Source organism: Neomonachus schauinslandi, chromosome 1 (genome assembly GCF_002201575.2).
Source record: "Neomonachus schauinslandi chromosome 1, ASM220157v2, whole genome shotgun sequence".
NCBI classification, from domain to species: domain Eukaryota; kingdom Metazoa; phylum Chordata; class Mammalia; order Carnivora; family Phocidae; genus Neomonachus; species Neomonachus schauinslandi.
The window spans coordinates 76,358,682-76,385,220 of NC_058403.1; the positions used below are offsets into that span (position 1 = coordinate 76,358,682).

The following is a 26,539-nucleotide window of genomic DNA, read 5'->3' on the forward strand; positions in this document are numbered from 1 at the left end:
AGCTGATGGAGTCATGTCTGGGATGCCCTCCTGCCGCCCTGTGTGTGCTGACATTAAATCAACAGGGGGCGGCTTCTAGCTCCTGCCTCCACCAGCATCTCTACAGACAAGATGAGTGGTGGTGACCTCCGCAGGAATTTTCCCAAGCCTCACTTCTGCAGCACCGCCTATCCCTTCTATTATGCCGAATGCAAATTTTAAACAGCACGGGGAGATCAGTGTGTGATGCCTACTCTTGCAGGAAGACATTTCTTGGCATGACCTTCCTGCTCAGCTTTTGTTGGCCTATCAACGTGACAGCAACAATATTTTCCAGCACAAAACCTCTTTAGAGACATTTCTCACAGGAGTAATTGATTAGGTAAAGTCATCTGGCCCTCTAAGATGAATGACTTTTGAAAACTCATTACACCAATAGAGCACCACAAAGGCACAGAATTTCAGTATCAAAAACACACGCAAACCAAAACCAAAACAAAACAAAAACCCAAAACCCAAAACCAAAAATCTCATAGATTTTCTCACTGAGGAAAATGAGACTCAGCAAATGGAGGAGACATATCGGGAAAGCTATCAGGACCCAGGTCTCTGAATCCTAAACAAGTATCTTCCCACCAAACCTACTAGAGAAGCAATAGGTTTGCTTCTACCATACCACATGCCAGAGTGCTCACTCATACCAGATATTTTTCTGAGCATTTTAAATGTATTATCTCATTTAATTCTCAACACATATCAGTGAGATAGATACTGTTACTCTCTTCAGTCTACAAATGAGGAGACTGAGGTACAAGCTGTATCGTACGTAGGTACAGGTACATAGGTTGTTGTCCTATGTCCCTCGTAAGCAGATCTAGGATCAGTTCCCCGGGCAGCCTGACTTCAGAACCTGCTCTCTAAGTTCTAGAGTACTCTAACCTCCCCATTACAAAGTTCAAACAGAGACCGAGACAAGGAAATGGGGCCCATTTATCCTCAAAAATGACAATGCATTTGAGGAGTAGTAGGCATCAGTCCTTGACAAAGGGGGGATTTGAAATCAGAGGACCTCAAGTTTCCAGCCCCACCACTGTCTATTTACATGATCACATACAAGTCACTTGACCGCTCAATGTCACACATTCCTCATCATCAGCTCTTGTGGGCATATTTTTTTTAAAAAATGAGAGAGTTAACAAGTTAGTATGGATTTCTGGAATCCTGTAAGTGACAACTTACTTTATTTTAGCAGCTTTCAATTTACAAAACACTCTCACATTCATCATTTAAATTGACAATGACCTATGAGTTAGGCCTGGTAAGGATTTTTATTACTGACATTTTATAGATTAGAAATTGAAAGCCCAGGAGTTAAAGCACATTGTCCAAATTTGAACAGTAAGAAAATCGGTGTGGTTAAGATTAGTCATAACTTTAACCTATGGTTAATCTCACAGAAGCCTAGTCTTCTCTCTCCTCCACTTTTTTTTTTTAAGATTTATTTATTTATTTGAGAGAGAGAGGTAGGGGGTAGGAGCAGAGGGAGAGAGAGAGAGAGAATCTTCAAGCAGACTTCGGCACTGTGTGTGCAGAGCCCAACACAGGGCTCCATCTCATGACCCTGAGATCATGACCTGAGCTGAAGTCAAGAGTCAGACAGACACTTAACCTACTGAGCCACCCAGGTGCCCCTCTCCTCTACTTCTCTGAAAGGTTACAGACAGAACAGGGTCATGAAAATGGGTTTGTACTTAAAATCTGAAAATAAATCCGATTATGATAGAAATAAGGTGCAGGGCTCCCATCCCAGATAAGAAACAATAACAAACGCTATGTAGCAGCAACTAGTTGCCCTAGAGGATAAAACCAGGCCTTCTACCCTTTCCTGCTTTTGTCTCTGGTTCATGCTCTGATCCAAAGAGAACTGGCCTTCATCTCACAAATACCTGATCCACAGCCTCTAGTCGTCTCTTGCCATCGCTCTCTCCTTCACATGAAGCCAAAAGGCAAGCAGCAAATAAAACAAAACAACTTTGTTTTGTAAGCACCAACATGTGGGATTCGCTGGCACAGATTCTGCTGAGTTCCAATAGTCCTCTTTGTGGCTTCTTAAGAGAAGCTGAGCTACATTAACAGGGGAGATTATCTTCACCCAGAGGGATAGAGAAAAGGAAAGGAAAAGAGACGGGATGAAAAACACAGAGGCAAGATCATAGAAAGAGGAGAGGGAAGGAAGGAAAGGAGGAGGGAAGGGAGAGAGAGAAAGAAGCAAATAAAATATTATTTATCCAAAAATAACACTGGATAGGGAGTTGGAAGTTTTGATTTCGAAACACAGCTCTGATACTAAACAGCTGATGGTGCCCCAATCCCAGAACCTCTTTTGTCTTGTCTCATCTCTAGACTGTATTCACCCAGCCCTATTTATTCTTGGGGGTTGAAGGGCAAATGGCCCAGGAGAGGTAAAAGTGTTTGGAAAACAAGGTCAGCATTACCACCTACAGCTAGAGGAGGCTAATGTTAAATCACTGCATTTTCTTATGACAAGAGAATATTCTCTGCCTCTGTCCAAGCTTTCCTCTGGAATCGGCTTATTATTCAGCAGCTGATTTTCCCTTGCCTCTTCCTCCTTCTCTGCCTGCTGCTGCCTGACCTCTGACCTTATAATGGTGACTTAATGCCCAACCAAGGAGGGCCAACAATCAAATCAACCTACTTAGTTCCATGTTAACAAAAGCCTTTATCTGGGAGAAAAATCAGAACTTGTTAACAGCTGATATCTATGAGGCGTATTACAAAATGCTTTCAAGCTATCTCATTAGAACCTTACAATGAGACTATTAATGGAGCAGAATGATGATTAATGTCACCTTTTGAGAGATGAGGAAACAAAGTTAATAGCTGTAAAATCAGGGCTGAAACCCGGGACTCCACTCCTAATCCGGAAATCTACTATGGAGGTTTGCTAGAAAACTGAGCAGAATTTAGAACACCACCCCTTCGTCACACTGTGTTCCTACTTCCTGGGGCCCGGGAAAGCCCTTCAGATTTACCAACAGGCCAGCTATTGGCACAGGCTTCCTCTCCCTAACCCGAGAATGCAAATCTGGAGAAAGCCACACAAGTTAATTAGGAGGGCTGGAATTACATCAACTCCCTGTGGTAATAATTGGGTGCCTCGTGGGAAATAAAATAAAATATGCCATAAAAAATGAAATTTGTCGGGTAAAACTAATGAAAGAAGGGAGATGAAAGATGAGAGAATGTGGGAATAGTATGAATATGCAGATTTCTTATCTTTCAAAATGGAGGTTCATTGTAAGCTATTTAAGATGACCCATCAAGTGGAAACATATTATTTAAATAACCACTGAATGATCAGTATAGGCATGTTTTTAAAAAAATGAATGACGGAGAAGTACAAAAAGAAAATGAAAGAAATGACTTCTTATTTGTTAATGTAAATGGGTTTATATTAGGAAGTCACTAGATATTGGTCAAAAAGGCTAGGATAAAAATACTGTGCTAAGTTACACTTACAGTCATCCATAGAAAAAGATAGACTATAAACCTTCTTGTTAAAAGAAAAACACACTCGGTGCGCCTAGGTGGCTCATACAGTTAAGCATCCTGTTCTTGGTTTCAGTTCAGGTTATGATCCCAGGATCGGAAAATCGAGCCCTGTGACAGGCTCTGTCCTCAGCACAGTCTGCTTGGGATTCTTTCCTCTCTTTGTTTTCCTCCCTCTCTCCCCCTCCCCCTGCTCATGCACGGGCTCTCTCTCTCTCTCTCTAAAATAAATAAATAAAATCTTTAAAAAAAAGAAAAAAATATACTCAATGGAAAGCAAAGGAAATCTAGGAAATATGGTAATATATTTAAAAAATACAGTAATACAAAAATCAAGAGGGGAGAATGAAGATTATCACTGTCATATCATTATATGTAAGTAGGTTCATCTTACCAATTTAAAGAAAAAACCCCCGGTTTGGATCACAAAGTAAAATTCAATTATATGCTGTATATAAGAACATCTGAAAACCAAAGAGACTCAGGTTTATAGTAAGAACTAGGCAAATATATATGAAAAAATGCAAAGAAAAACAACTTAAGGTTTACAATATTCACTAGACAAGAGCAAAAACAGTCAAGGCACTAAAGAAGATAGATAAACTTTATAAGGAAAAGATTATAATCTAAAATAAATATCAAATTTTGTAAGTGTTCCTATATCAAACAAGACAGTATCAATATTCATAATGTAAAGTCACAAAAGTAAGAAAAAAAACAACCATAGTAATTAAGGAAAATTTAATTCTCCTCTCTCAGTCTATGACAGATCAAGTAGCCAAAAAATACTAATAATTGATTAATTAATTAATAGGCAAAGACAGAGAAGACATATATAATAGCATAATGATAGTGGATCTGAGTACCAGTTATCAAATTCTATACCCATAAGCAGAGACTGCACATTCAAGTATTTATGAAATGTGGATAAAAGTTAACTATTTAAATGTAAAAATATTCAGTAAATCCAAAAGCACAGAAATAGAGAAAACATTCTCTAAAAACAATGTACAAAACTAGAAATTAATAATATATTTTAAAGGAGTAAAAACCTTCCAACTTAAAAAAAAAGTTACCTTAATCATATCCTTGAATCAAAGATAAAACAAACAAAAATAAAGGGGCATATGAAATATAAAAGAACATTATATCTGGTAAAGCATAATTAAAGAAAATTTAATATTCATAAAACTTATGTATCTAATATAAAACAACTCTAAACTTTAAGTGAAAAAGTTCCAAAATGGACAACAGAATATACACAAATAGAGCACTAGGAAATACAAATAAATATAAAAAACAATAAATGGGAAAATGAATTCTTCTATAGTGAACAAGTACACTCAAGTGGTGGTACTTTGATATCAACTATTAGTTACTCAAATCCCCACATAAGGAAAAAAGTATTACATATAAAATAATTTTTTATTATTCTTTTAATCATGTTTTCTTACTTCTCTCAGCTCAATAAAAATTTAGAAACCTGAATAAAATGGAATGATTTTCTAGTAAAAAATATTAAAGAAACTAACTATAAAGAGAGAGAATGTCTAAACATGCCAATACGATAGTGAAAATTGAGAAAGTTGTAGTGCTATTCCTCCTTAAAAAGCACCAGGTCCTTCCATGTTCATAGGTGAAATATACCAATCAGCTTGGTAAAAGATAAATCCATTTCTTTATTTGGTAAAATCAAGAGAGGGGGGAAAGAAAAAAAACATTGTCTTTTAAAAATTATCTAATATTAATACCAAAATCTGCAAAGACAGACCAATAAATGATAACTAAATATCAATCAAATTTATGAATATTGATACAAAAAACACTTTCAAAATTTGCAATGAATATTAAATGGAACATTAAATTATAACATAATAATCCCAAGTGGATTTGTACCTTGAATGTACAAAAATGCTTCAGTATTTAGAAATGTGTGGCATAACCCATGATATTAATTAGATCTAAGGAGAAAAATAAATAATATCTCCAAAGATGCTTTTTATAAAAGCATTCATAGAAATTCAAGATCTAGGCATAGATGCCCAGCAGACTAGCTCTTCTAAAGACAACAACTAGAAATTCTGCACAAAATAGATAAAACAAACCTAAAGACCCAGACCCATCTTCCTCCCCATAAAAATTCTACCTATGGCTTTAGAGAGTAAATAAAGGAAATCTCCACAATGCCAGGAGGAATAAATTTGAAAGTAATCAGTATACCAAGAACCAACAAAATATGACCTATCCTTAAAAAGGACCATCAATGGAGGCAATCCATTGATGACCCATAAGCTTGAGATGACCCATAAGTTGGAACTATCAGGAAGAACTTTAAAGTAATTATTGTAATTACACTAAGTAAGATAAAGGAAAATATACCCATAAAGAAAAGAAAATACATGAAGTCTTTTAAGAGAAATAGAAAATATAAAAGAGGACTAAATCGATGTTTTAAAACAAAAAGAACAATTGAAATAAAAAAAATACTTGATAGACTTAATAGCAGAATGAAATGACAAAGGAAAATGCCAGTAAATGTGAAGTTGCATCAATAGAAATTGCCAATCTGAAAATGAGATAGAGAAGAGACTAGGAAAAAATAGAGACTCAGATACCTGTAGGATAAAACCAAATTTCTGTTATACATATAATTGAAATATCAGAAGAAAAAAAAACAACACAGAGAATGGGACAAAAAAAGTTTTAAAAAGTAATAACCCTAAATTTTCCAAATTTGTTGAAAGACACAAATTTTAAATGCAAGAAGCTCAGGGAATCCCAAACAAGATTAAATACACACACACACACACACACACACATACTTAGGCACATCACAGTCAAACTTCTGGAAACTAAAAATAAAAGTAACATGTGAAAGCAGCTAGAGACTACACAGAATAGCAATTCAAGTAGCTGTGAACCTCTCTTCTGAAATTACGGAGGCCAGAAAACAGTGGAACAACAACTTGAGAGTGCTGAAAGAAAAGAAAATGTCAAGTCAGAATTCCCTAACTAAAGAAAATGTTCTTCAAGAATGAAGGCTAAATAAAAATGTTTAAAATACATATATCACCAGTAGATTACAGTACAAGGAATAGTAAAAATTAATTTTTCATATCAATGGATTATGGCATCAAAAAGAAATCTAAATCTTCTGGAAAGTGAAGAATATCAGAAATGAAAATATCTATTTAAATACAAAATACAATTATATATCCTAATTTCTTTGAAATACATATAGCTTCTTTTTTAAAAAAAACAATTTCATTTATTTATTTGAGAGGAGAGAGAGTGAGCACAAGTGGGGGGGGGGGGCGGGCAGAGGGAGAGGTAGAAGCAGACCTGCCCCTACTGAGCAGGAAGCCTGATGTAGGGGCTCTATCCCAGGACCCTGAGATCATGACCTGAGCCAAAGGCAGACACTTAACCAACTGAGCCACCCATGTGCCCCACATATAATTTCTTAAAGCAAAGTTTGTAACATTATTGTGTGGGTTTTAAAATGCACATAGAAGTAATATGCATGACAACTGCACCATGAAGGTCAGTGAGGAGGGGGTGTAAATACTGCTACATGCATATTGTACATGTGTATGTATGTAGGCTGGTATATATTTAATGTATATCATGATGTTTTGACATATTAAGGAAGCCTTTCTGTCTGGGGAGAGACTGCCCCTCTTGGGGCTAGCCAATTCTTAGAGATAGCAAAGGGCCCAACCCAGAGCGCACCATTGATATGCATAAAAAACAACCCAGAACCATACCTCTTCTATCTGGTCCATAAACACCACGAGGCAACATTCTTCTGCCTTAATCAATCCAGGGTCAGGTACTAAGAAACAGTGGATTACCCATATGGCTTAAAGTCCACCAAAATTATTAAAACTAGCCAATCCCCAAATTGATTACCCGGTCATGCCTTGCCCTTCCTGTGGAAACTCCAGTAAAGGCCATGGTCTAAGTTTTCTCGTAACTCCTGCCCTTTCAGCCTCCTGACCAACACTGGTGACGTCCCCTGTGGCCCTATGTGGCATATGGTGACCCCCTATCGTGGACCTGTGATTATAATAAACTTCTTTCTTCTAAGCTGCTTTCTCATTTTCTCCTGTGGTCACACCAACTTTATTATACCATATCCAACATTTACATTCCTGGAACAATACGTTTACAAGGTTTCTGTTTGAAGTGTAGCCTTACAATATTACCTCTAAGTAGACTGTGAAAAATTAAATACCTATAATTCCTTCAGCAATGGTTCTCAATATGGAGTGATTTTGCCCGTAGGGTACATTGGCAATGTCTGGGGACATTTTACGATTGTCATAACAGAAGCAGGGTACTACTGGCATCTAGTGGGTATAAGCCAGAGTTACTGTTAAACATCCTACAATGCACAGAACAGCTTCCCACACCAAAGAATTGTCCTGCCCAAAATGTAAGCCGTGCTGATGTTGAGAAACTCTGCCTAAAGCAACCACAAAATTATATAAAATGTTATAGCTAAAAAGCCAACAGAAATATTAAAATTCAATTAGGAAGATTTAAATAATTAAAAAGGTGGTTGAAAAGATGATACAGGAATAAAAACTAGGAAGGGGAAACAGAAAACAAATAATAGGTAGACTCAACTTCAATCAGATTAAATTATATAAAATGTAAAGGAACTAAACATTCCAATTAAAAGGCAGAGATTATCAGAGTGGGTTAAAAGCATGACTCAATTATGTGATCTCTGTAAGAAATGTCTTTTGAATACAAAGACGTGGACAGCAAATGGATTAAAAAAGATTTACTATGCAAAAAAATAAGTATTAAAATGATGGAGTGGATATAATAATATTAAATATAAAAATAAATTTCAACACATAGAATGCTGCTAGAGATAGAGGAACAAACATTTCATAATGAAAAAAAGCTCAATTTTTCAAGAAGACATATTAATCATAAATGTATATGTACATAATAACAGACTCCCAAAATACATGAAGCAAAAAATAATAAAATTGAAGAGGCAAGAAGAAAACCCCATGATTATAGTAGATTTCAACATTCCTTTCTCAATAACCAATAAAAAGCTAGACAAAAATCAGTAAAAATACAGATAACCTAAACAATGCTGTCAAACATAACGAACTAATTGATATTTATAGAAAACTACATACAAAATTATTTTCCAATGAACATGATCATTCACAAAGATGTACTACCATTCAATCAGTAAAAGAAGTCTCAATATATTTATAAAGATTAAAATCAAGGCTGTATGTTCCCTAAATTAAAATTAAATAACATTAAAATCTTAAGAAAACTCAAAATATTTGGAAATTAGCCAGTACAACTTCTAAAGTATGCATGGTTCAAAGAAGAAATCACAAGAAAAATTAGAGACTACTTCTTGCTGAATGATAATAGAAGCACAACATATCAAAATCTGTGAGATCCAGTAAAGGCAGTCCTTAGAAGAAAATTTAGAGCTTTAGATATTCATATCAGAAAAGAAGAAAGGCCTAAAATTGATGCCCTTGGGTTTCAAATTAAGAAGTTAAAAAAAAAAAAAAGTAAAGTAAAGTAAACCAAAAGTAGGAGAATGGGAAAAAATAATAAATCAAAGAGCAGAAATCAACAAAATAAAAATCAAATGATAGTGAAAATTAACAAAATGAAAAGCATGTTCTTGTAAACCAAAAATATTGACAGGTCCATTGACAGAAAAAGAGAAAACACAAAGCACCAAAATCAGGAAAGAAAAGGGATATCACTAAATATCTTATACACATTAATGGGGTAAAAATGGAATGTTACAGACAAATTTACACTTTCAAATACAACAATGTCAGTAAATGTAACGAATTCCTTGAAAAATAAAATTTACCAAAATTAATACAAAATCAAAGAATTATGAAATAACCCAATGCTTATAAAACATTGCAAATGTGAAATAATAGACCAATATCTCTCATGAACATAGACACAAAACTCCTTAATAAAATATCAGCACACTGAATCCAACAATGTGTAAAAAGAACAAAACATCATGACTAAATGTGTTTATCTTAACAATGCAAGGTTGATTTAATATTTGAGAATCCTAGTAAAAATAGGATTTTTTTTAATTAAGCAAGGTGAAGAAAAGTAAATATGCATAAATAAACATAAATTCTTTTTTAAAAATCTTAAAAACAGAGGAGTAACTATCAGATATTAAAACATAATAAAATATTATAATAATGGAAACCACTTTGTACTTTAATAAACAGATAAATGGAATGGTGATTCCAGAAATAAAGACAAATACACATGATAAAGGTTATATGATAAAGAGGAAAAGATGGAGTATTGAACAAATGATGCTGAGAAATCTAACCTGCCATTTAGGTAAAAAATAAAGCTGGTTCCATATCTTTTTCCTCACTTAAGGTAAATTCTAGATGAAATGCAAATTTAACTATTTAAAAAAATAAAATTATAAAAACACTGGAATAAAACTTGGAATATATTTTGTAATTTCAATGTGAAGAAAGTCTTCCACAAAAAGAAGTAAACTTAGAAAGTTGATTTGAAAGACTGATAAATTTGACAACCTAAAATTCAAAGAAAGTAAAAAAAAAAAATAGCATTATAAATAAGAGCTATGACAAACTGAGAAAAATATTTGTAATATATAAGGCAGAAAAGAGGTCAAATTCTTTTACAGATAAAGAGCTCTTACAAATCAGTAAGAAAAAATTCAATATCCTAATAGAAAAAACATGGGTCGTTGTCATAAATAGGCAGTTCACAGAAAAATAAATAAAATGGCTTTCTAACATAAGAAAAACACCCTCAGCTTCCTTCAACTTCTAGCGATGGGCATTAAAACAAAAATGAGATGTTTTTCTTTATCTCACTGGCAAAGCAAGAAAAGATTCATAATGTGTGATATTGGTGAAGATATGTGGAAGAGGATACTCGTATACTTTGTATAAAGTATAAATAATATAATACACTCTATAATACACTTTATAATAATATAGAGTGTAAATTGGTGTTACCTGTGTAGAAGGCAATTTGGCAACATCTATTAGTTAAAATTCACAAGATTTTTGACCTAGTAATTCCACTTACAGGAATTTACATTATAGATACATTTTTATATCTGTGCCAACTCCTATACACAAGAATAGTTATAGCAGCATTGTTTGTAATAGCAAAGGTAAAAATAAATATCCATTAATGAGGGGCTGGATAAATAGATTAGCTTTCAAATAAAATATTCTGCACTATTAAAAAAGACTGAGGTTGATCTATATGATTATATAATAAAATCTCCAAGGTATATCATTGGGTAAAATATCTTGAGGCAGAACAGTTTATGACATGTGTTCCCATTGGGTAAAATAATTTATGATAAATGTACACATGCAGATATATACTTACAAATATGTATAAATACATACAAAAACATTCGTGTTCTTGTATATTTGCACACTATTTCTTTAAAACAACAACAACAACATGTAATTATTGGCTATTACCTAGGGAGATAATGCTTGAGAACTGAGAGTCTAGGGTGAGAGAGAGATTTCCTGAAAATAAACATTTTAAGATGTTTAAAAATATATTTACAATTGCTTATATAATTGAAAAATCCACCAGTTCAAAAATTCAGCAAACTAAATCAATTTGTTGCATCTTACATCCATGAAAAGTAAATTAAAAAACAGATCTTTGATATGGTGTGTTTTTTGTAAGGAAACCAACCACTTGATTGAACTGTGCTTTTTTCAACATCGTAGAAAGGTTTTCCTGCTTTTACTATGTGCCAGGCCAAGGCCGGGTGTTCAACGATACAAAACTAAACAAACAAACAAAAAAAATGTACTTGCCCTCAATGAGCTCACCATTCAATGGGAGAAGCTCACATTCAAAGGCTCTCCTTCTGGCTTAGATAAAAAATATTTAGGAAAGGCAGTTCCTTCCAAGACCATAACAAGAGCTTAGTTCAGCAACCCTTTTCTATAGATCTCATCAGGTATCTTGGTGAATGTCAACATCTCTGAGATAGTTGATGTCATCTCCACTAAGCTCCTAGGGAAGATCTCAAAGAGACTTCTTTTAAGAGCTATTAAACATCATAGATTCTGTCCACTCAGCTTTACAGAATAATTTCAATTTCCAAAAGCATTACACTTGTTTCCACCTCTACTCCTTTGGCTGTGCTGTTCCTTCGGCTTGGAATGTTAAACTTTCGTTCTCCTTCTTCGGCCAACTCCCACCCAATGTCAAATATAGGCTCAAATCCTTCTCCAGGAAAGCCTCTCTGATTCTCTGCCACACAAATTAGGTTGAGAATATTTCCTCCATGCACCCACAGCTCTTTCCACCTTACATTCAACTATTTATTTCTCATGTTCTCATATTAAAGTACAAATTTACTTAAAGTTGTATCCCTAGTGTCCAACATAGAGTAGAAACTCAATAATTGATTAATTCAACTGTAGAGCTTTACTTTTCTCCCTTGGGTTCACCCAGCTTACCATTCTAAACTGAACTTTGTGATTGATTCCCTACATGACATACCCCCACTGAACCACTTTTCCAAAGCTAAGGCATCATACTCACTTGTCCAGTGACATCCCAGGAAAGACAAACTTGCCCAGGCAGATTCGGTAGACAGAGCTCAGGGGAATCCATTGCAACTGCACACAGCTGAGCATGATAAAGTCATATTTACAAATTAAGAGAGACTTGTCTGTGACCAGCAAAATCCTCTCCTTCTCATTGTTCCAGTGGTCTATCCTGTAGGAATTATCACAGAAAATAAGAGTTGATGTCATGGTCTTTCCAAGTTAGAGATAATGGCACTCACTGAAACATCCCTACTAACACAGAAAACAGGGAGCTTTGATCACCTCAGAAGAGGGGTTGAGGAATACCTAATGCCATCCTCTCTCTCTCAGTCCAGTTCCATGACCAAGGGAGGAGGGAAGATGGAAGATTGCAGAAAATATATGATTCCAGAGATGAGTACCCATGAAGGGATCCATGAGGGGAATGACAAGTTTGTATCATGTTGGCAGCCACCTGATTCGTGTTCCTTCACATCTTCCCTGTTCACTAGAAAGCCTTCATCTTCCTCCAAGGACACCAAAACATCTATGCTTCTAACTCAATTCTTACCACAAACCTTACTCACCACACACTTGTCTTTTCTAATCCCCAAAAGGTATGTTGCTGAGTGGAGATAAAATGGAGACTAACACAGGTGCATTGATCCCCAAGCCATCACTACATCTGTTCATCCTATCATATCCTTGAACAAGTATAGTGGTGTTCTTATGAGCCAAGGACAAAGTAGACACTAGATAAGTGTTTACTATATTGATTTGCTTTGGCCTTGAGACCCTTTCAGGGCATGCATGGAAAATTCTGACTCAACAGAATCTCCACCAGAGAAAACAAGAAGAAATCCAAACAGTGGTGTCTGGTTAGAAGGACGTGCACACCCCGATGTTTATAGCAGCAATGTCCACGATAGCCAAACTGTGGAAAGAGCCAAGATGTCCAACGACAGATGAATGGATAAAGAAGATGTGGTATATATTACAATGGAATATTATGCAGCCATCAAAAGGAATGAGATCTTGCCATTTGCAATGACGTGGATGGAACTGGAGGGTATTATGTTGAGCGAAATAAGTCAAACAGAGAAAGACATGTATCATATGACCTCACTGATATGAGGAATTCTTAATTGCAGGAAACAAACTGAGGGTTGCTGGAGTGGGGGGTGGGGTGGGAGGGATGGGGTGACTGGGTGATAGACACTGGGGAGGGTATGTCCTCTGGTAAGCACTGTGAATTGTGTAAGACTATTGAATCTCAGATCTGTACCTCTGAAACAAATAATGCAATATATGTTAAGAAAAAAAAAAAAGAAGAAGAAGAAGAAGAAGGTAGCAGGAGGGGAAGATTGAAGGGGGGGAAATCGGAGGGGTAGACGAACCATGAGAGACGATGGACTCTGAAAAACAAACAGGGTTCTAGAGGGGAGGGGGGTGGGAGGATGGGTTAGCCTGGTGGTGGGTATTGAGGAGGGCACGTTCTGCATGGAGCACTGGGTGTTATGCACAAACAATGAATCATGGAACACTACATCTAAAACTAATGATGTAATGTATGGGGATTAACATAAGAATAAATAAAAAAAAAAAAAAGAAGGAAGTGCACATGGTCTGTAAATCCTCTCACCCACAGCACTTTTGCTGTCTATCTACTATAGTCTTTAGGATATAGCACTCATGAGTTTTATTAGAATTATTTTAGTACACATTTTGTTTTCCCTAAAAGACTTGAAGAGGATGATCTGTGACTGATTCATACCTGAATCCTCACTACACAGAATCAATCTAATGTAAAGACAGAATGGGCATCCTATTCCCACCCATTCTCACAGAGTAACCACAGTGCTATTTTTAAAATACAAACAGAATGACATCACTCCCGTTTATTTTATTAAATAGCATCTCTTTGATCTTAGGAGCAAATCCGTTACCTATGGACTATAGCATTATCTCACAGCAGGCTAAGAACCTTAACTGTCCAAATCATAGTCAAATGCCTCATGCAAAGAGTATTTCTTCAGTTTCTGTATAAACTTGGCTCTCTATCATGCTCTCTCAAAGCATCCAAACCCATTGCTTTTTGTTAAGAAGGAATGATATGTAAAACATTTAGAAGTAAGTACCATGTGGACACTGACTGATCAGAATGGACACCATAGTACAGAGGGGAGGACAATGCCAGTCAGTATGAGCTCAGTATCTTGTATGTGTGTGTGTGTGTGTTTGCACGTGTGTGTGTGTGTTCCATGAAGGCAGAGACTGTGTCCGTTGGGCTACTCACTCTATCTGGTTCCTGTCAAATAGCCTACGCTAAGTAAGTGTCTGTTGAGTGAATAAATGAGTGCTAATCAAAAATTTTGAAGGTTGTTGGGCTAGATGAGGGTGGGGGTGAAATCTTCCAGCTCTATAATTTACTAACTCTGTAAGATCGGATATTTGACCTGTCTTTGGCTCATATTCCTTATCTGTGAAATGGAGACAATACTAGCACTCATCTAAGTTTGGGGAGAGGATTAGGGGAAATGATTCTCAATCAGTGCTCTATAAATCAGCTATCATTATCAGTGGCAGGGACCTCAGTCACAAAGGAATTTTGGGTAACCCAGATATATGCCATCCCCTAGTATAGCATAACCTAAACACAGACAGGGAAGACAAGTCAGTAGTTAAAGCAGTGCAAGGAACAGTAGACGTGTGAAAGAGAGAAAAAAGATAAAAGAGAAGAAAAGAGAGAAAAGCGGAAAAGGGAAAAACAAGAAGGCTGGGATCACTGATAGAGGCCCTATGGTATGGCGGCCCTGAGGTGATATAAGTATTAGTTCTACATCCCCCACAACCCTTTGAAGAAAGTCACATCTGAAGTCAGTCAACTATAATATGATAGTAGATAGTAGAATATGGTGTAGAGTCTGAGAGATCTGGTTTAAATCCTGGTTTGACTGTGTCCATCCACTCCAATAACACTGCCATACTCAACTCCTGATGCACAGAGAAAAAGAAGGAATTCTAGATAATCTGTTTAACACTCTCAGTCTTAGTCAGAAAGACACCGGGGACTCTGAAATGTCTTATCAGATATCTACATAAATTTCTCTAAATAGCTTGCATCTACTTAGCAGCAAGTTAAAAAGCTGCTGCCTAATAAACCAGACTTGGTTTTAGTCTAAAAAAAACCACAGCTTTTGGTTGAATGGTTTTACTGAAAATGTCAGCACTCCATAATGAGATTTATTTTAAAAGGTAAAGGATTTGGGAAAAAAAGAGAATTCTTTTTAGGAACACAGAGTGCTCTGCTGTGACACAGATTCTGCATAATTTACATGTCGGGAAAGTCTGAATTCAAGTAAACACACAGATTTATAAATAGTTTGGGGCCACATCTCTAGCTCCTGGGTGGTATATGTATTTATTTAGACTTCAATCACACCTTTTTCCCCAAATAACTCATGGAAAAAACATTGAATTTCATATTCCCAATATTAACATAATTGAAGTTGGGTTGGCAACAATATCTACAACAAATATAGGGATAGGAGTAACAGTAACATATTGTGGAGATTTACAAAGTCCTTGGATTTTGATGGTCCTATTAATCCTCACAACAACCCTTTGGACTGGATGTTATTACCCTCATTCTAAAGACAAGGGAGAGAGACACAAAACCCAGCCATGGTATTGGCTTTTTTCCCAATACCATCCACCTCCAAATAGAGCGTCCTTCAGTTGGTATGAGAATGTGATAAAACCCACTTCTGGAAGGAGCTGATGTGATGATATATACCACTCCTGGGACTGTGCTCTCTGGGAAACCTTTCCCCTGAGAAAACACCTATCACTGTCCCTTTCAAACCTTGTTCCTCCTCCAGTGTTCCCAATCTTGGAAAAGAACCCTCCTTCCAGTTATGCAAGCCAGAGACTTAGGAGGGAGTCATTCTGAACTCTCCCTTTTCCTCACCTCACCTGCCAGGTCCTAAATATTTGACTCCAAAAATATTTCTCAACACCACCCACTTATCTCCATCTTGACCTTCACCACCCCGATCCAGTCTTCCCTCATCTCCTGCTTAGACTATTTCAATCACCCTCTCACTAGGTTTGGACTACTAGTCACCAAGACCCATTTTACCTACATCTACTCTTGTTTCCTCCTAACCTCTCCACCATACTGCAACGAGGGGGACCTTTTGAAAAAAACAAATCTGGCCCCCACCTCTCCACTTTGGCTTCAAACATTTCAACAGTTCCCCAGAGCTCTTCTAAGAAATGACAAAAGTTCTTCACCTGGTCTAAGATGCTGTCCACAGTCAAGCCCTACCTACTTCTTCAACCTCATCCCAGGCCAAGACTCTGCACTCATTCTTCTTGATCTTTCAGTTTCTTGCATTTAACATGCCCACTCCTACTAAAGCAACTTTTCATATGCTGCTTCCTCCTGAGCTTCTTTACCTAACTGCTATAGTGCTGAGCTCAATTACTCCTTACTCAGGCAAGCTTTCCCAGACCTCTGTGACTACTTCTGTTCTTCCTAATGTACACTTACATAACACCACACATTTCTCCTTCATAGTATTTATCCCAGATGCAATTTTACAGTTATTTCTATGATGACCTAATTAGTGTCTGCCTCCTTTCCTATACTATAAATGCCACAAAGACAGTCAGTTCTTCACATCGTGTCTCCAAGGTTGCATGTGTCCAAAAAGTATTTCTGAAATGAATTAGTAAAGAATGAACAATCCTTGTGCTGTGCAAGCCATATGCCTTGGCTCATGCTGTTTGGGAATCCTATCCTCACGTTTACACATTGAAATACTCCCCCATAAAATAGCACAGTTTCAAAAACTAATCAGTAACATTGGGAAAATGTTCATGCCTTAAAAGTCAGAAAGAGAGGATGCAAAATGTCACTTTCAGTATACTTCCAACTTTGTAACAACAAATCCATAGATCAAAATGGTAACAGTGATTATTTCTGAGTGCTGGGATTTCAAATGACTTCCATTTCTTTTCATGCTTTTATTAGCCAGTGTTTAATTTCTTTTGGCAATGAACATATTCTACTTTTATGATAAAGAGATACTTTAAAAAATAATAATAATCTCACCTATCCTTCAAGTCCCCAGTTTAAATGCCATCTATTTCATGGAGACTCACCCTCACCAGTCTCCAGCCCACCCCCCACAAAGTAGATGTCGTCTTTCTTTGCATTAAATACACACAAGCTTTTTATCAGAGCCTCAGCTGTGGCTCAAGTCACAATCTGCTCTATATTACAGTGATGTCTATCTCCAGAATATCCTCTTGTTGCCCCACATTTGATGAGAGACACCCTAGTGTAGAGAGGTGTTTTAGTCCTGTCTGTGTCCCCTCACTATGCCCAACATAGAGCCGAGAGAGATCAAGGTCTTAGCAAGTGAGCAGAGCATGAAAAACTAAAACCATAAGATTCATCCTCTTAGTTGTGAGACCCGGTGTCTCCTGACAGAGGATTTGTCGCATCCCCTGTTGCCACCGCTGTTCCTCAGCACTAGCGTCATTTCCCTATTTGATGAAGGGCCCAGACACCCCAGTATAAAAGGGAATCTAGGAATTCTGTGAGATTTGTGGTTTCCTGGGATGACAACAGTTTTGCCAGCAGAGGGCAACAGCGAACCAGCAATGACTGGCCACTGGTCAGAGCAAGTTTCCAGGGCTCCCATCCAGTCACTCAAACCATCCAGACGCTTTCCCAGTGGCCACAGCCCTACCCCTAACAATACTTTCAGTTGCTCTTTTAAGGCTGTGTCACATTAATTTGTGGTTTTGAAATTATTTTCCTCCAAAAATGTTTTTTTCTAACATTATTCCACCATACTTATATACATGCACACGTGCATGCCCACGCACACACACACACCCACCCCCCCCATCCAGTAGAAACAGCTTCCCTAATACTGAATAGAGTGACTATACCTGGTTAACAAATCCATCTTCCTTCGTGTGCCCCTCCAGCCTCTTAGCATAGCCCAGACCTTAAAAGAGGAAGACAGTTTCTTGGCTAGCCAGAAATCGGCAACCCAGGAGGAAAACACTGAATCATTCATTCCACACATACTCCCTGAGCACCCACTGGGTTCCAGGCCCTGAAGAGAATCCAATTTGGGTTTGCTCTTGAAACATAAACAGATGAAAAATGCATGGCATTGAAGCAAAGCAATTTCCCTCCCCCTGAGTTAAGTGAAGTCTTAAAAAACCTTTAGCTAAATAATCCACATTAAATTCTTTCAATCATTTGGTTATTCTTTCCTGGGGCCTCTCCAATTTGTTTAAAATAGGGGACCCTCCAAGTAAACACAGTATTCTAATAAAAACCCGATGCCCACAAACCTTCTTTGTTCTCAGATCCCCTGACCTGACTTCCTGTGGTTTGGTTTTCTCCCTACTACCCCACAGAGCCAGGCATATTCCAAGTTCTGTGGTGGCTACTGGGAATAGTGAGAAGAGTATTCTGCTCTTAAGGAATACACAATTCTCTAAGATGTGAGATGAAATCATGTAGAGAAGAGCTAATATGGCACCCAAAGGTGTGATGAGATTTTATAATTTTAACACAAGTCCACAGGCTCAGGTCTCTAGATTCCCAGTCCACTGTTCACAGGGCTGAGGAAAAGGAACCCCAGGCATCTATCTATCTGATGCCCTTGAAGAATGTCCTTTGATCAACACTTCATTTCCTGCTGTTAGGTATAAGATCTCTGTGTTGAAAAAGCACAAGTTGAAAAACAGGAATGATTCTTTGGAAAGAACACATGGAAAAAGTTTTCAGGAGTATTAAGTTTTTTTTTTTTTTTTAACACTTCCTTAATGTATACCCTTGTAGGATAGACAAAGTGTCCCCATAAAACATAGACAGGATGGACCTAGAAACATCCATTCATGTATCCACAAAGACTATTTTTTCCTGAATAAGTGAAAACAATGGCCATTTTTTCCCCTCAGAAAACAATGGAGTTTTTGAGTTCTAAAAAATATAATAAAACTATAAACAATGAGCTTTACTTAGGAAACTATACATATATATATAATTTATATGTGTGTATGTGTATATGTATGTATATCCATATATATATATATACATACATATATGACAATTCTGAGATCTGCATGCATATGAATAATTCTGCCATGCATTTATCTTAGGTTATAATCAAAAGCCTTCACTTACTGGGGGTCTTCTCTGGATCAGGTACTTTGCCAGATATTATACAAATACTCCCTGTTTTAATCTTCATCAAACAGTCTGGATGAGTACAGGTGAGGAAGCGGAGACTCAGGAAGGTACAACAGACTGAATATTTATTTCCCCTCAAAATTCCAATGTGGAAGCCCTAACTTCCAAAATGATGGTAGTAAGTGGTGGGGCCATTGGGAGGTGATTAGGTGCAAATGAAGTCATGGAGATGGAGCTCCCATGATGAGATTACTGTCCTTATAAGAAGAGGAATAAATAAATAAAATCTTTTAAAAAAAAAAAAGAAGAGGAAGAGACAGAACTTCCTCCCTCCAGGATGTGAATGAGAAGGCAAGCCAGGAAGAGAGCCCTCACTGAGAACCAAATCTGTGGGCATCTTGATCGAAGACTTCTCAGTCTCCAGGACTGTGAGAAATAAATGTCTGTTGTTTAAGCCACCAAGTCTATGGGCATTTTGTTACAGCAGCCTAAGTTGACTAACACAAGAAGCTAACTTGCTCCAAGTAACACAGCCAGGATTCATCCAAGGTATGTTTCTCTTTAAACCCTTATTCTCTCCTCTTTACCAAACCACCATTCATTAGGAAGGAAATGAAATCTCTTCATGTAATCAATTAATATTGCTGAGTGTCTATACACTTGATGCTTGAACAACATAGGTTTGAACTGTGTGTCCACTTATATGCAGATTTTTTTTGGTAAATATAGTACAGTACAGTAAATGTGTTTTGATTTTTTTTAAAGATTCTATTTATTTATTTGACAGAGAGAAACAGCGAGAGAGGGAACACAAGCAGGGGGACTGGGGAAGGGAGAAGCAGGCTTCCCGTGGAGCAGGGAGCCCGACATGGAACTCGATCCCAGGACCCTGGGATCATGACCTGTGTTGAAGACAGATGCTTAATGGCTAAGCTACCCAGGCGCCCCAGTATTTTGATTTTCTTAATAACATTTTCTTTTCTCTAGCTTACTTTATTGTAAGAATACAGTATATAATACATATAACATTCAAAATAGGTGTTCATTGACTTTGTTATTGGTAAGCTTTCTAGTCAACAGTGGGCTCTTAGTAAAGTGTGGGGAGTCAAAAGTTATAGATGGATTTTTTATTACAGGGGTGGGGGCTCAGCACCCATAACCCCTTCATTGTTCAAGGATCAGTTGTGCTTTATTAAAGACATTATGTAGGTCCTCAGACTATAAAGTCCTCTATAATTATCCCTGTCCTTAAAAGCTTATAATCTAATGTGGGAGAACATAAATCAGGTACTGTGGTATAGAGTGATAAATAATAACATGGAAATTTGTATACAGTGCTATGGAAATCCCAGTTAATGTCTAACATTGATTTAATGCTTACTTTGAATAAGGTTTTGGTCTAAGTTCTTCATATAAATTACTTCATTTATGCTCACATTATCCTGTGAGGATGTGTCATTCTCCCCATTTTATAGATGAGGAACTAAAACATAAAAAGGTGAAATAACTTGCCCAATTCTGGAACTACAATTCTAGAGGGTGTCTGCCTCTAGAAACCATGCTTTTTATTAACCACTCTGCTCTACTGGAAGGTATTTAAAACCACCAAGGAAATGAGGTAAGGCTCTGGATAAAGTGTGCTTGAAGAAGCTTTTTAAATAGCTTGATGCAGAAGGCAGATTAATTAATTTTAGATGGAGGGAACAGCATGTGCAAACACACAGAGCGACATGCACAGAATGATTTGTTGGAAGACACGTGTTTGCACAGTATGTAAATGAAAATCATGAAAACAGAATTACCATAAAAAGGGAGGGTAGCACCCACGAAGATTCTGACTCAGGATCGCTGAGATGGAATCCTGGGCATCTCTCCTTTTAAAAGCTATCCAGATGCAGAAGGTTTTAAAAGACCAAAACATTTTCAGGAGCTGATCTCTCAGGCACTGAGGTGGAACCATTTTGAGCTTAAACCCAAAGAATTTGTAGGTGGCACTGGAAGATTTGTGGACTTACCCAACTTTTCAGAGTGGAAAGCTACAGAGTATTTCTAAGGAGTACTTTCCCAATGCAAATAACTAATCACGACCACCCTCACTTTATCAAAAGTTCTTTAAACTCCAGGAGTGAACCTCTTCTGCTTCTTAGTCTCCCAGCCAAAATAACTAACCAGAAGGAATCATTATATTATGTCATAGTCCCAACCTAGCCCTGGCACAGAGAAATTGCTTTGTGAATGTTAATTTCTTTTTTTATGTCCCTGTCCCAAAAACAAACTGCACTTGGCCAGTAGTTTTGTCAATACTCCTGTGAGCTTAAGACTCATTTTAATCACAAATGGGTCTTCATTTCATGGTACATTTCAAGTGCTAGTTTCCTGAGCAGTGGTGGGCTTCCTATCACACAGCCAAGAGTTAGAGATGCAGTTCTGCCCCTTACTAGCTGTGAGATCTTGCAGAAGTTACTTATCTTTTCTAAAATCCTTTTTTCCAAATCTCTAAAATGAAAATAATAATAATATACACATACCTCATAGGGTTGTTGTGAATTTTTAAAATAGTACTATAGAGCATTTAGTAAAATACAAAGCACATATAAAGTACTCAATTTTCATTGGCTATTAATATAATGGTGATGGTGATGATGAAGAAGGAAGAGGAGGAGGAGAAGAAAACAATGAAGAAGAATTCTTTTAAATTCCCTTTAAACACTTTTGCAACAGGGGTGCCTGGGTAGCTTAGTTGGTTAACATCAGACTCTTCATTTCAGCTCGGGTCATGATCTCAGGGTCATAAGATGGAGCCACAAGTAGGGCTCTGTGCTGGGTGTGGAGACTGCTTAAGATTCTCTCTCTCTGGGCGCCTGGGTGGCTCAGTTGGTTAAGCGACTGCCTTCGGCTCAGGTCATGATCTCAGGGTCCTGGGATCAAGCCCCACATTGGGCTCCCTGCTCAGCGGGGAGCCTGCTTCTCCCTCTGACCCTCCCCCCTCTCATGCTCTCTCTCTATCTCATTCTCTCTCTCAAATAAACAAAATATTTTTAAAAAAAGATTCTCTCTCTTTATTTATTTGAGAGAGAGAAAGTGCACAAGCAGGGATGAGGGGCAGAGGGAGAGGAGAGAATCTCAAGCAGATCATATCGAGTGTGGAGCCCAATGCAGAACCCGATCTCACGACTCTGAGGTCATGACCTGAGCCAAAATCAAGAGTTGGATGTCATTGAACCGACTGAGCCACCCAGGTGCCCCAACGAAGGTATCTCTTTAGAGAAACAATACTAGGTATCCAGTCCAAAAATAATCCCCCTTAATGATCCAACAAATATTTATTGGTCCATTATTATGCTCCACACTCTACTGGTATAGTGGTGAGCCAAACAAGCCCCTGTTCCTCTCCTGCTTACATTCTAGGAAGGCACAAAGACAAAAGGAAATGGACACATAAACATAGAGACCAGGTAAAAGGGAGATGAGAATATCTGTGGAATTAGTCTCTAGGTAAAGTGAAGAGTTAGTGCAAAGGCCCGGAGACAGGATACATCACATTTCATAAAACAGCAAGGAAGCCGGCATGACCAAGGCAAAGGGAACAAGTAAGGTAGTGGAGGGAGATGTAAGCAGAAGCCACATCCCATACTGGAACAACCACAGTTTCTTTGTGATTGATGAATGTTTTTAATATTAAATGGTTGTTACCCTCTGCTTTATAGATGGAGAAACCAAGCCCCAATAAAGTGACATGCATCTAGCACTAAGTGACAGAGTCAAGACTAGAATCCAGCTTTTGGGACCCCCAGCCCAGGCAATATACATCCCAACCAGCTGCTTCTCCCATTTATTTTTCCCACACAACCAGGCAACTTTGCTCTTCCTGTCACAGAACCATCAGTAAGAGGATATTTTAAAAGCTACACAGAAGAAAAGGCTCTGGGCACACCCCATCCTTCTTTCTTCTCCACAAAAGGACTGAATAGCTGTTGAATAGCTCAAGTCCCCCACAGCACACCAGGGCCTAATAGGAGGCCCACCCCCTGAGGAGCTCTCTCCTCCCCTGAATTGACTTTGGGGTATTCACTTGATCAGAAGCCAAAAAAGCTGGCAGAAGAACAAGGCCTAATTTTGAGAAGGCGGCAGAGAAGAAAGAACAGTGAGACAAGATACAACAAATGCTCACTTCTTGCCACCTCCATTGTATTATTCTTTTTAAATGGGAGAGATGTCTATTGACTGTACTATGTTAGTTCAGCTCTTTGGACACAGGAGACACAGCCCAGATCGGGCAAGCCCAGAAGGAGGAGATATATAAATACTCTGAGGCATCCCACAGAAATCCAAGAGCAGGAACCATTGCACAGTTGGGTTTTATGAAAGCTGGAAAGCCGCAAGGAACAGAAGCTATTCCCTCAGGGGCTGTCAATATCATGATTTCTGGGTCTCTCCGCACATCGCATGTTCCTTCTTGACTACCGTGCTCCCTCTGCTTACTACCAGTGTTTGTTCCTCTTTAATTTCACCTTGCCTATGACCTTTGTTTCCTTCATTTTGACTGTACCTGAACTTCCAGATCCACTTTCATAGCCATTCTAGCTGTTTCTCCCAGCCCAAATGCTCAAGATCAGGAATTCTTTTAGTCCAAGGCATTTCTTTGAGCTGTCTTTTTGGGTCATGGGCCAGCTAATGGATTAGCTCCTCTTTGTCCAATCAGCCATGGCCAGGGGCTGAAGTCACAGAGCAAAAAATAGGAGCTGTCAGTGAGATGCACTTTATTCTTCATTTTCAGAACTGTGCCAGCTATTCTGATTCCTTTGTCTCCATAAAAATTTTAGAATAATATTGTTTTCAGCTGCAAAAAATCTTGCTGAGATTTTGAAAAGGAATCATGTTAAACCTACAGGTCAGATGTTGGAGAATTGGTATCTTGACTATACTCCATCTTCCAATCTATGAATATGGTATGTCTCTCACTTATTTAGATTTTCTTTGATTTCTTTCATCAGCATGCCAAGTCCTATACATATTTTATTAGATTTACACTTAAGTATTTCATTCTTTGAGTGATTAAAAGTGTCATTTTACTTTTAATTTGTCTTCACTTCTTTAATGCTAGCCTATAGAAATATAGCTGATTTCATATGATCCTGTACCCTGCAACTTCATTAAAGTAATTTATTAGTTCTGGGAATTTTGTGGTAGATTTCTTGGGTTTTTCTACAAAGATTGTCATGCCATCTACAATTACAGACAGTTTTTATTTCTTCCTTTTTTTTTTTATCTGTGTGGCTTTTATTTCCTCTTCTTGCCTTATTGTGCTGGCTAGAGCTTCCAGTACTATGTTGAATAGTGGTAGTGAGAGTTGCCTCCTTTGCCTTCTTCCCAATCTTAAGGAGAAAACACTAGTCTTTTCCCACTAGCATGCTGTTAATTACAGGTATTATGTAAATGTTCTTTAGCAAATTGAAAAAGTTCCCCTCTATTATTTTTTTGAGAGCTTTTACCATAAATGTGTGTGTTAAATTTTGCCAAATGTTTTCTCAGCATCAATTGATCTGACCATTAAGTTTTCTTCTTTAGCCAGTTAATTTGGTGGATTACACTGATTTTCCAATACTGAACCAGTCTTATATTCCTCGAATAAACCCCACTTGGTCATGATATATAATTATTTTTATATGTTGCTTAATTTCTATTTGCTAACATTTCAATAAGAATTTTTGCATTTATATTCATGACAGATATTGGTTCGTAGTTTTATTTTTTCCTGTCTTTGTCTGGATTTAGTATCAGGTTAATACTGGCTTCATAGAATGAGGTGGGAATTGTTTCTTCCTCTTCTATTTTCCAAAAAAGATTATGTAAATTGGTGCTCATTCATCTCTAAATGTTTCATAGAATTCTCCAGTGAAACCATCTGGGCCTGGAGATTTCTTTTTTGGGGAGGCTTTAATTACAAATTCAATTTCCTAATTGTTATAGGGCTGTTGAAATTATCTACTTTATACTGAGTGAGTTGTGGTCATTTGAGTGTTTTGAGGAATTGATCCATTTCATCTAAATTGGCAAATTTATGTGTGTAAAGTTTTTAGCTATAATCACTTACTATTTTTTGCACTTATTATTTTATTGTTTGCAGGGTCTGTAGGGATATCCCATTTCATTTCTGATATTGGTAATCCATATCTTCTCTCTTTTTTTCTTTGTCAGCCTTGCTAAAAGTTTCTCAACTTTAGTGGACCTTTCAGAGAACCAACTTTGGCTTCGTTAATTTTCTCCATTTTTTTTTTATTGACTTCTACTCTTTTTTTAAAAAAAAGATTTTATTTATCTTTTTGACAGAGACAGCTAGAGAGGGAACACAAGCAAGGGGAGTGGGAGAGGGAGAAGCAGGCTCCTGGCTGAGCAGGGAGCCTGATGCAGGGCTCGATCCCAGGACCTTGGGATCATGATCTGAGCTGAAGGCAGACGCTTAACGACTGAGCCATCCAGGCTCCCCTTGACTTCTACTCTTATCCTTGTTATTTTCTTCCTTCTGTTGCCATTAAATTTGTTTTCTTATTGTCATTGTTTTCTAGTTTCTTGAAGCAGGAGTTTGGGTTATTGGTTTGAGACTTTTCCTCAATTGCCGTTAGCATTCTTCTATTAGTGCTATAAATTTCTCTCTCAGAACTGTTTTAGCTGAATCTCACACATTTTGACATGTTGTATTTTTATTTCAATTCAGCTCAATGTACTTTTGATTTCCTCTGAAACTTCCTCTTTGACTCCTGGATTATTTAGAAATACGTTGTGTTGTTTCTAAGTGTTTGGAGATTTTCCTGTTCTCTTCTGATCATTAATTTCTTGTTTGAGTCCATTGTAGTGAAAGAACACATTCTGAATGATTTCAATTATTTTAAATTTGGTGAGGTATGTTTTGTGGCTCAGGATATGTTGGATCTTGGTATATGTTCTCTGGGTGCTTAAAAAGAACATTCATTCTGCTTTTTCTGGGCGGAGTGTTCTATAAATGTTGATTGGGTTCTCTCGGTATGTTGAGTTCTTCTAAATCCTTGCTGACTTTCTGCCTATTTGTCATATTGATTATTAAAAGAATGGTGTTGAAGTCTCTAACTAAAATCATGGATTTGTCTATTTCTCCTTCCCATTCTATCAGTTTTTATTTCACATATTTTGCAGCTCT

The 26,539-nt window shown here is 37.4% G+C and overlaps 1 protein-coding gene across 4 annotated transcripts in view; it reads right to left on the minus strand.

Moving 5' to 3' along the window:
* TPRG1 (tumor protein p63 regulated 1) overlaps positions 1-26,539 on the minus strand; it is a 211,241-nt gene that overhangs the window by 63,624 nt on the left and 121,078 nt on the right. For all 4 annotated transcript variants that reach the window (XM_021692712.1, XM_021692715.1, XM_021692714.1 and 1 more), the window contains exon 4: positions 12,154-12,330. In XM_021692712.1, coding sequence (XP_021548387.1) covers positions 12,154-12,330 — 177 coding nt within the window. The remainder of the gene's footprint in view (positions 1-12,153; positions 12,331-26,539) is intronic.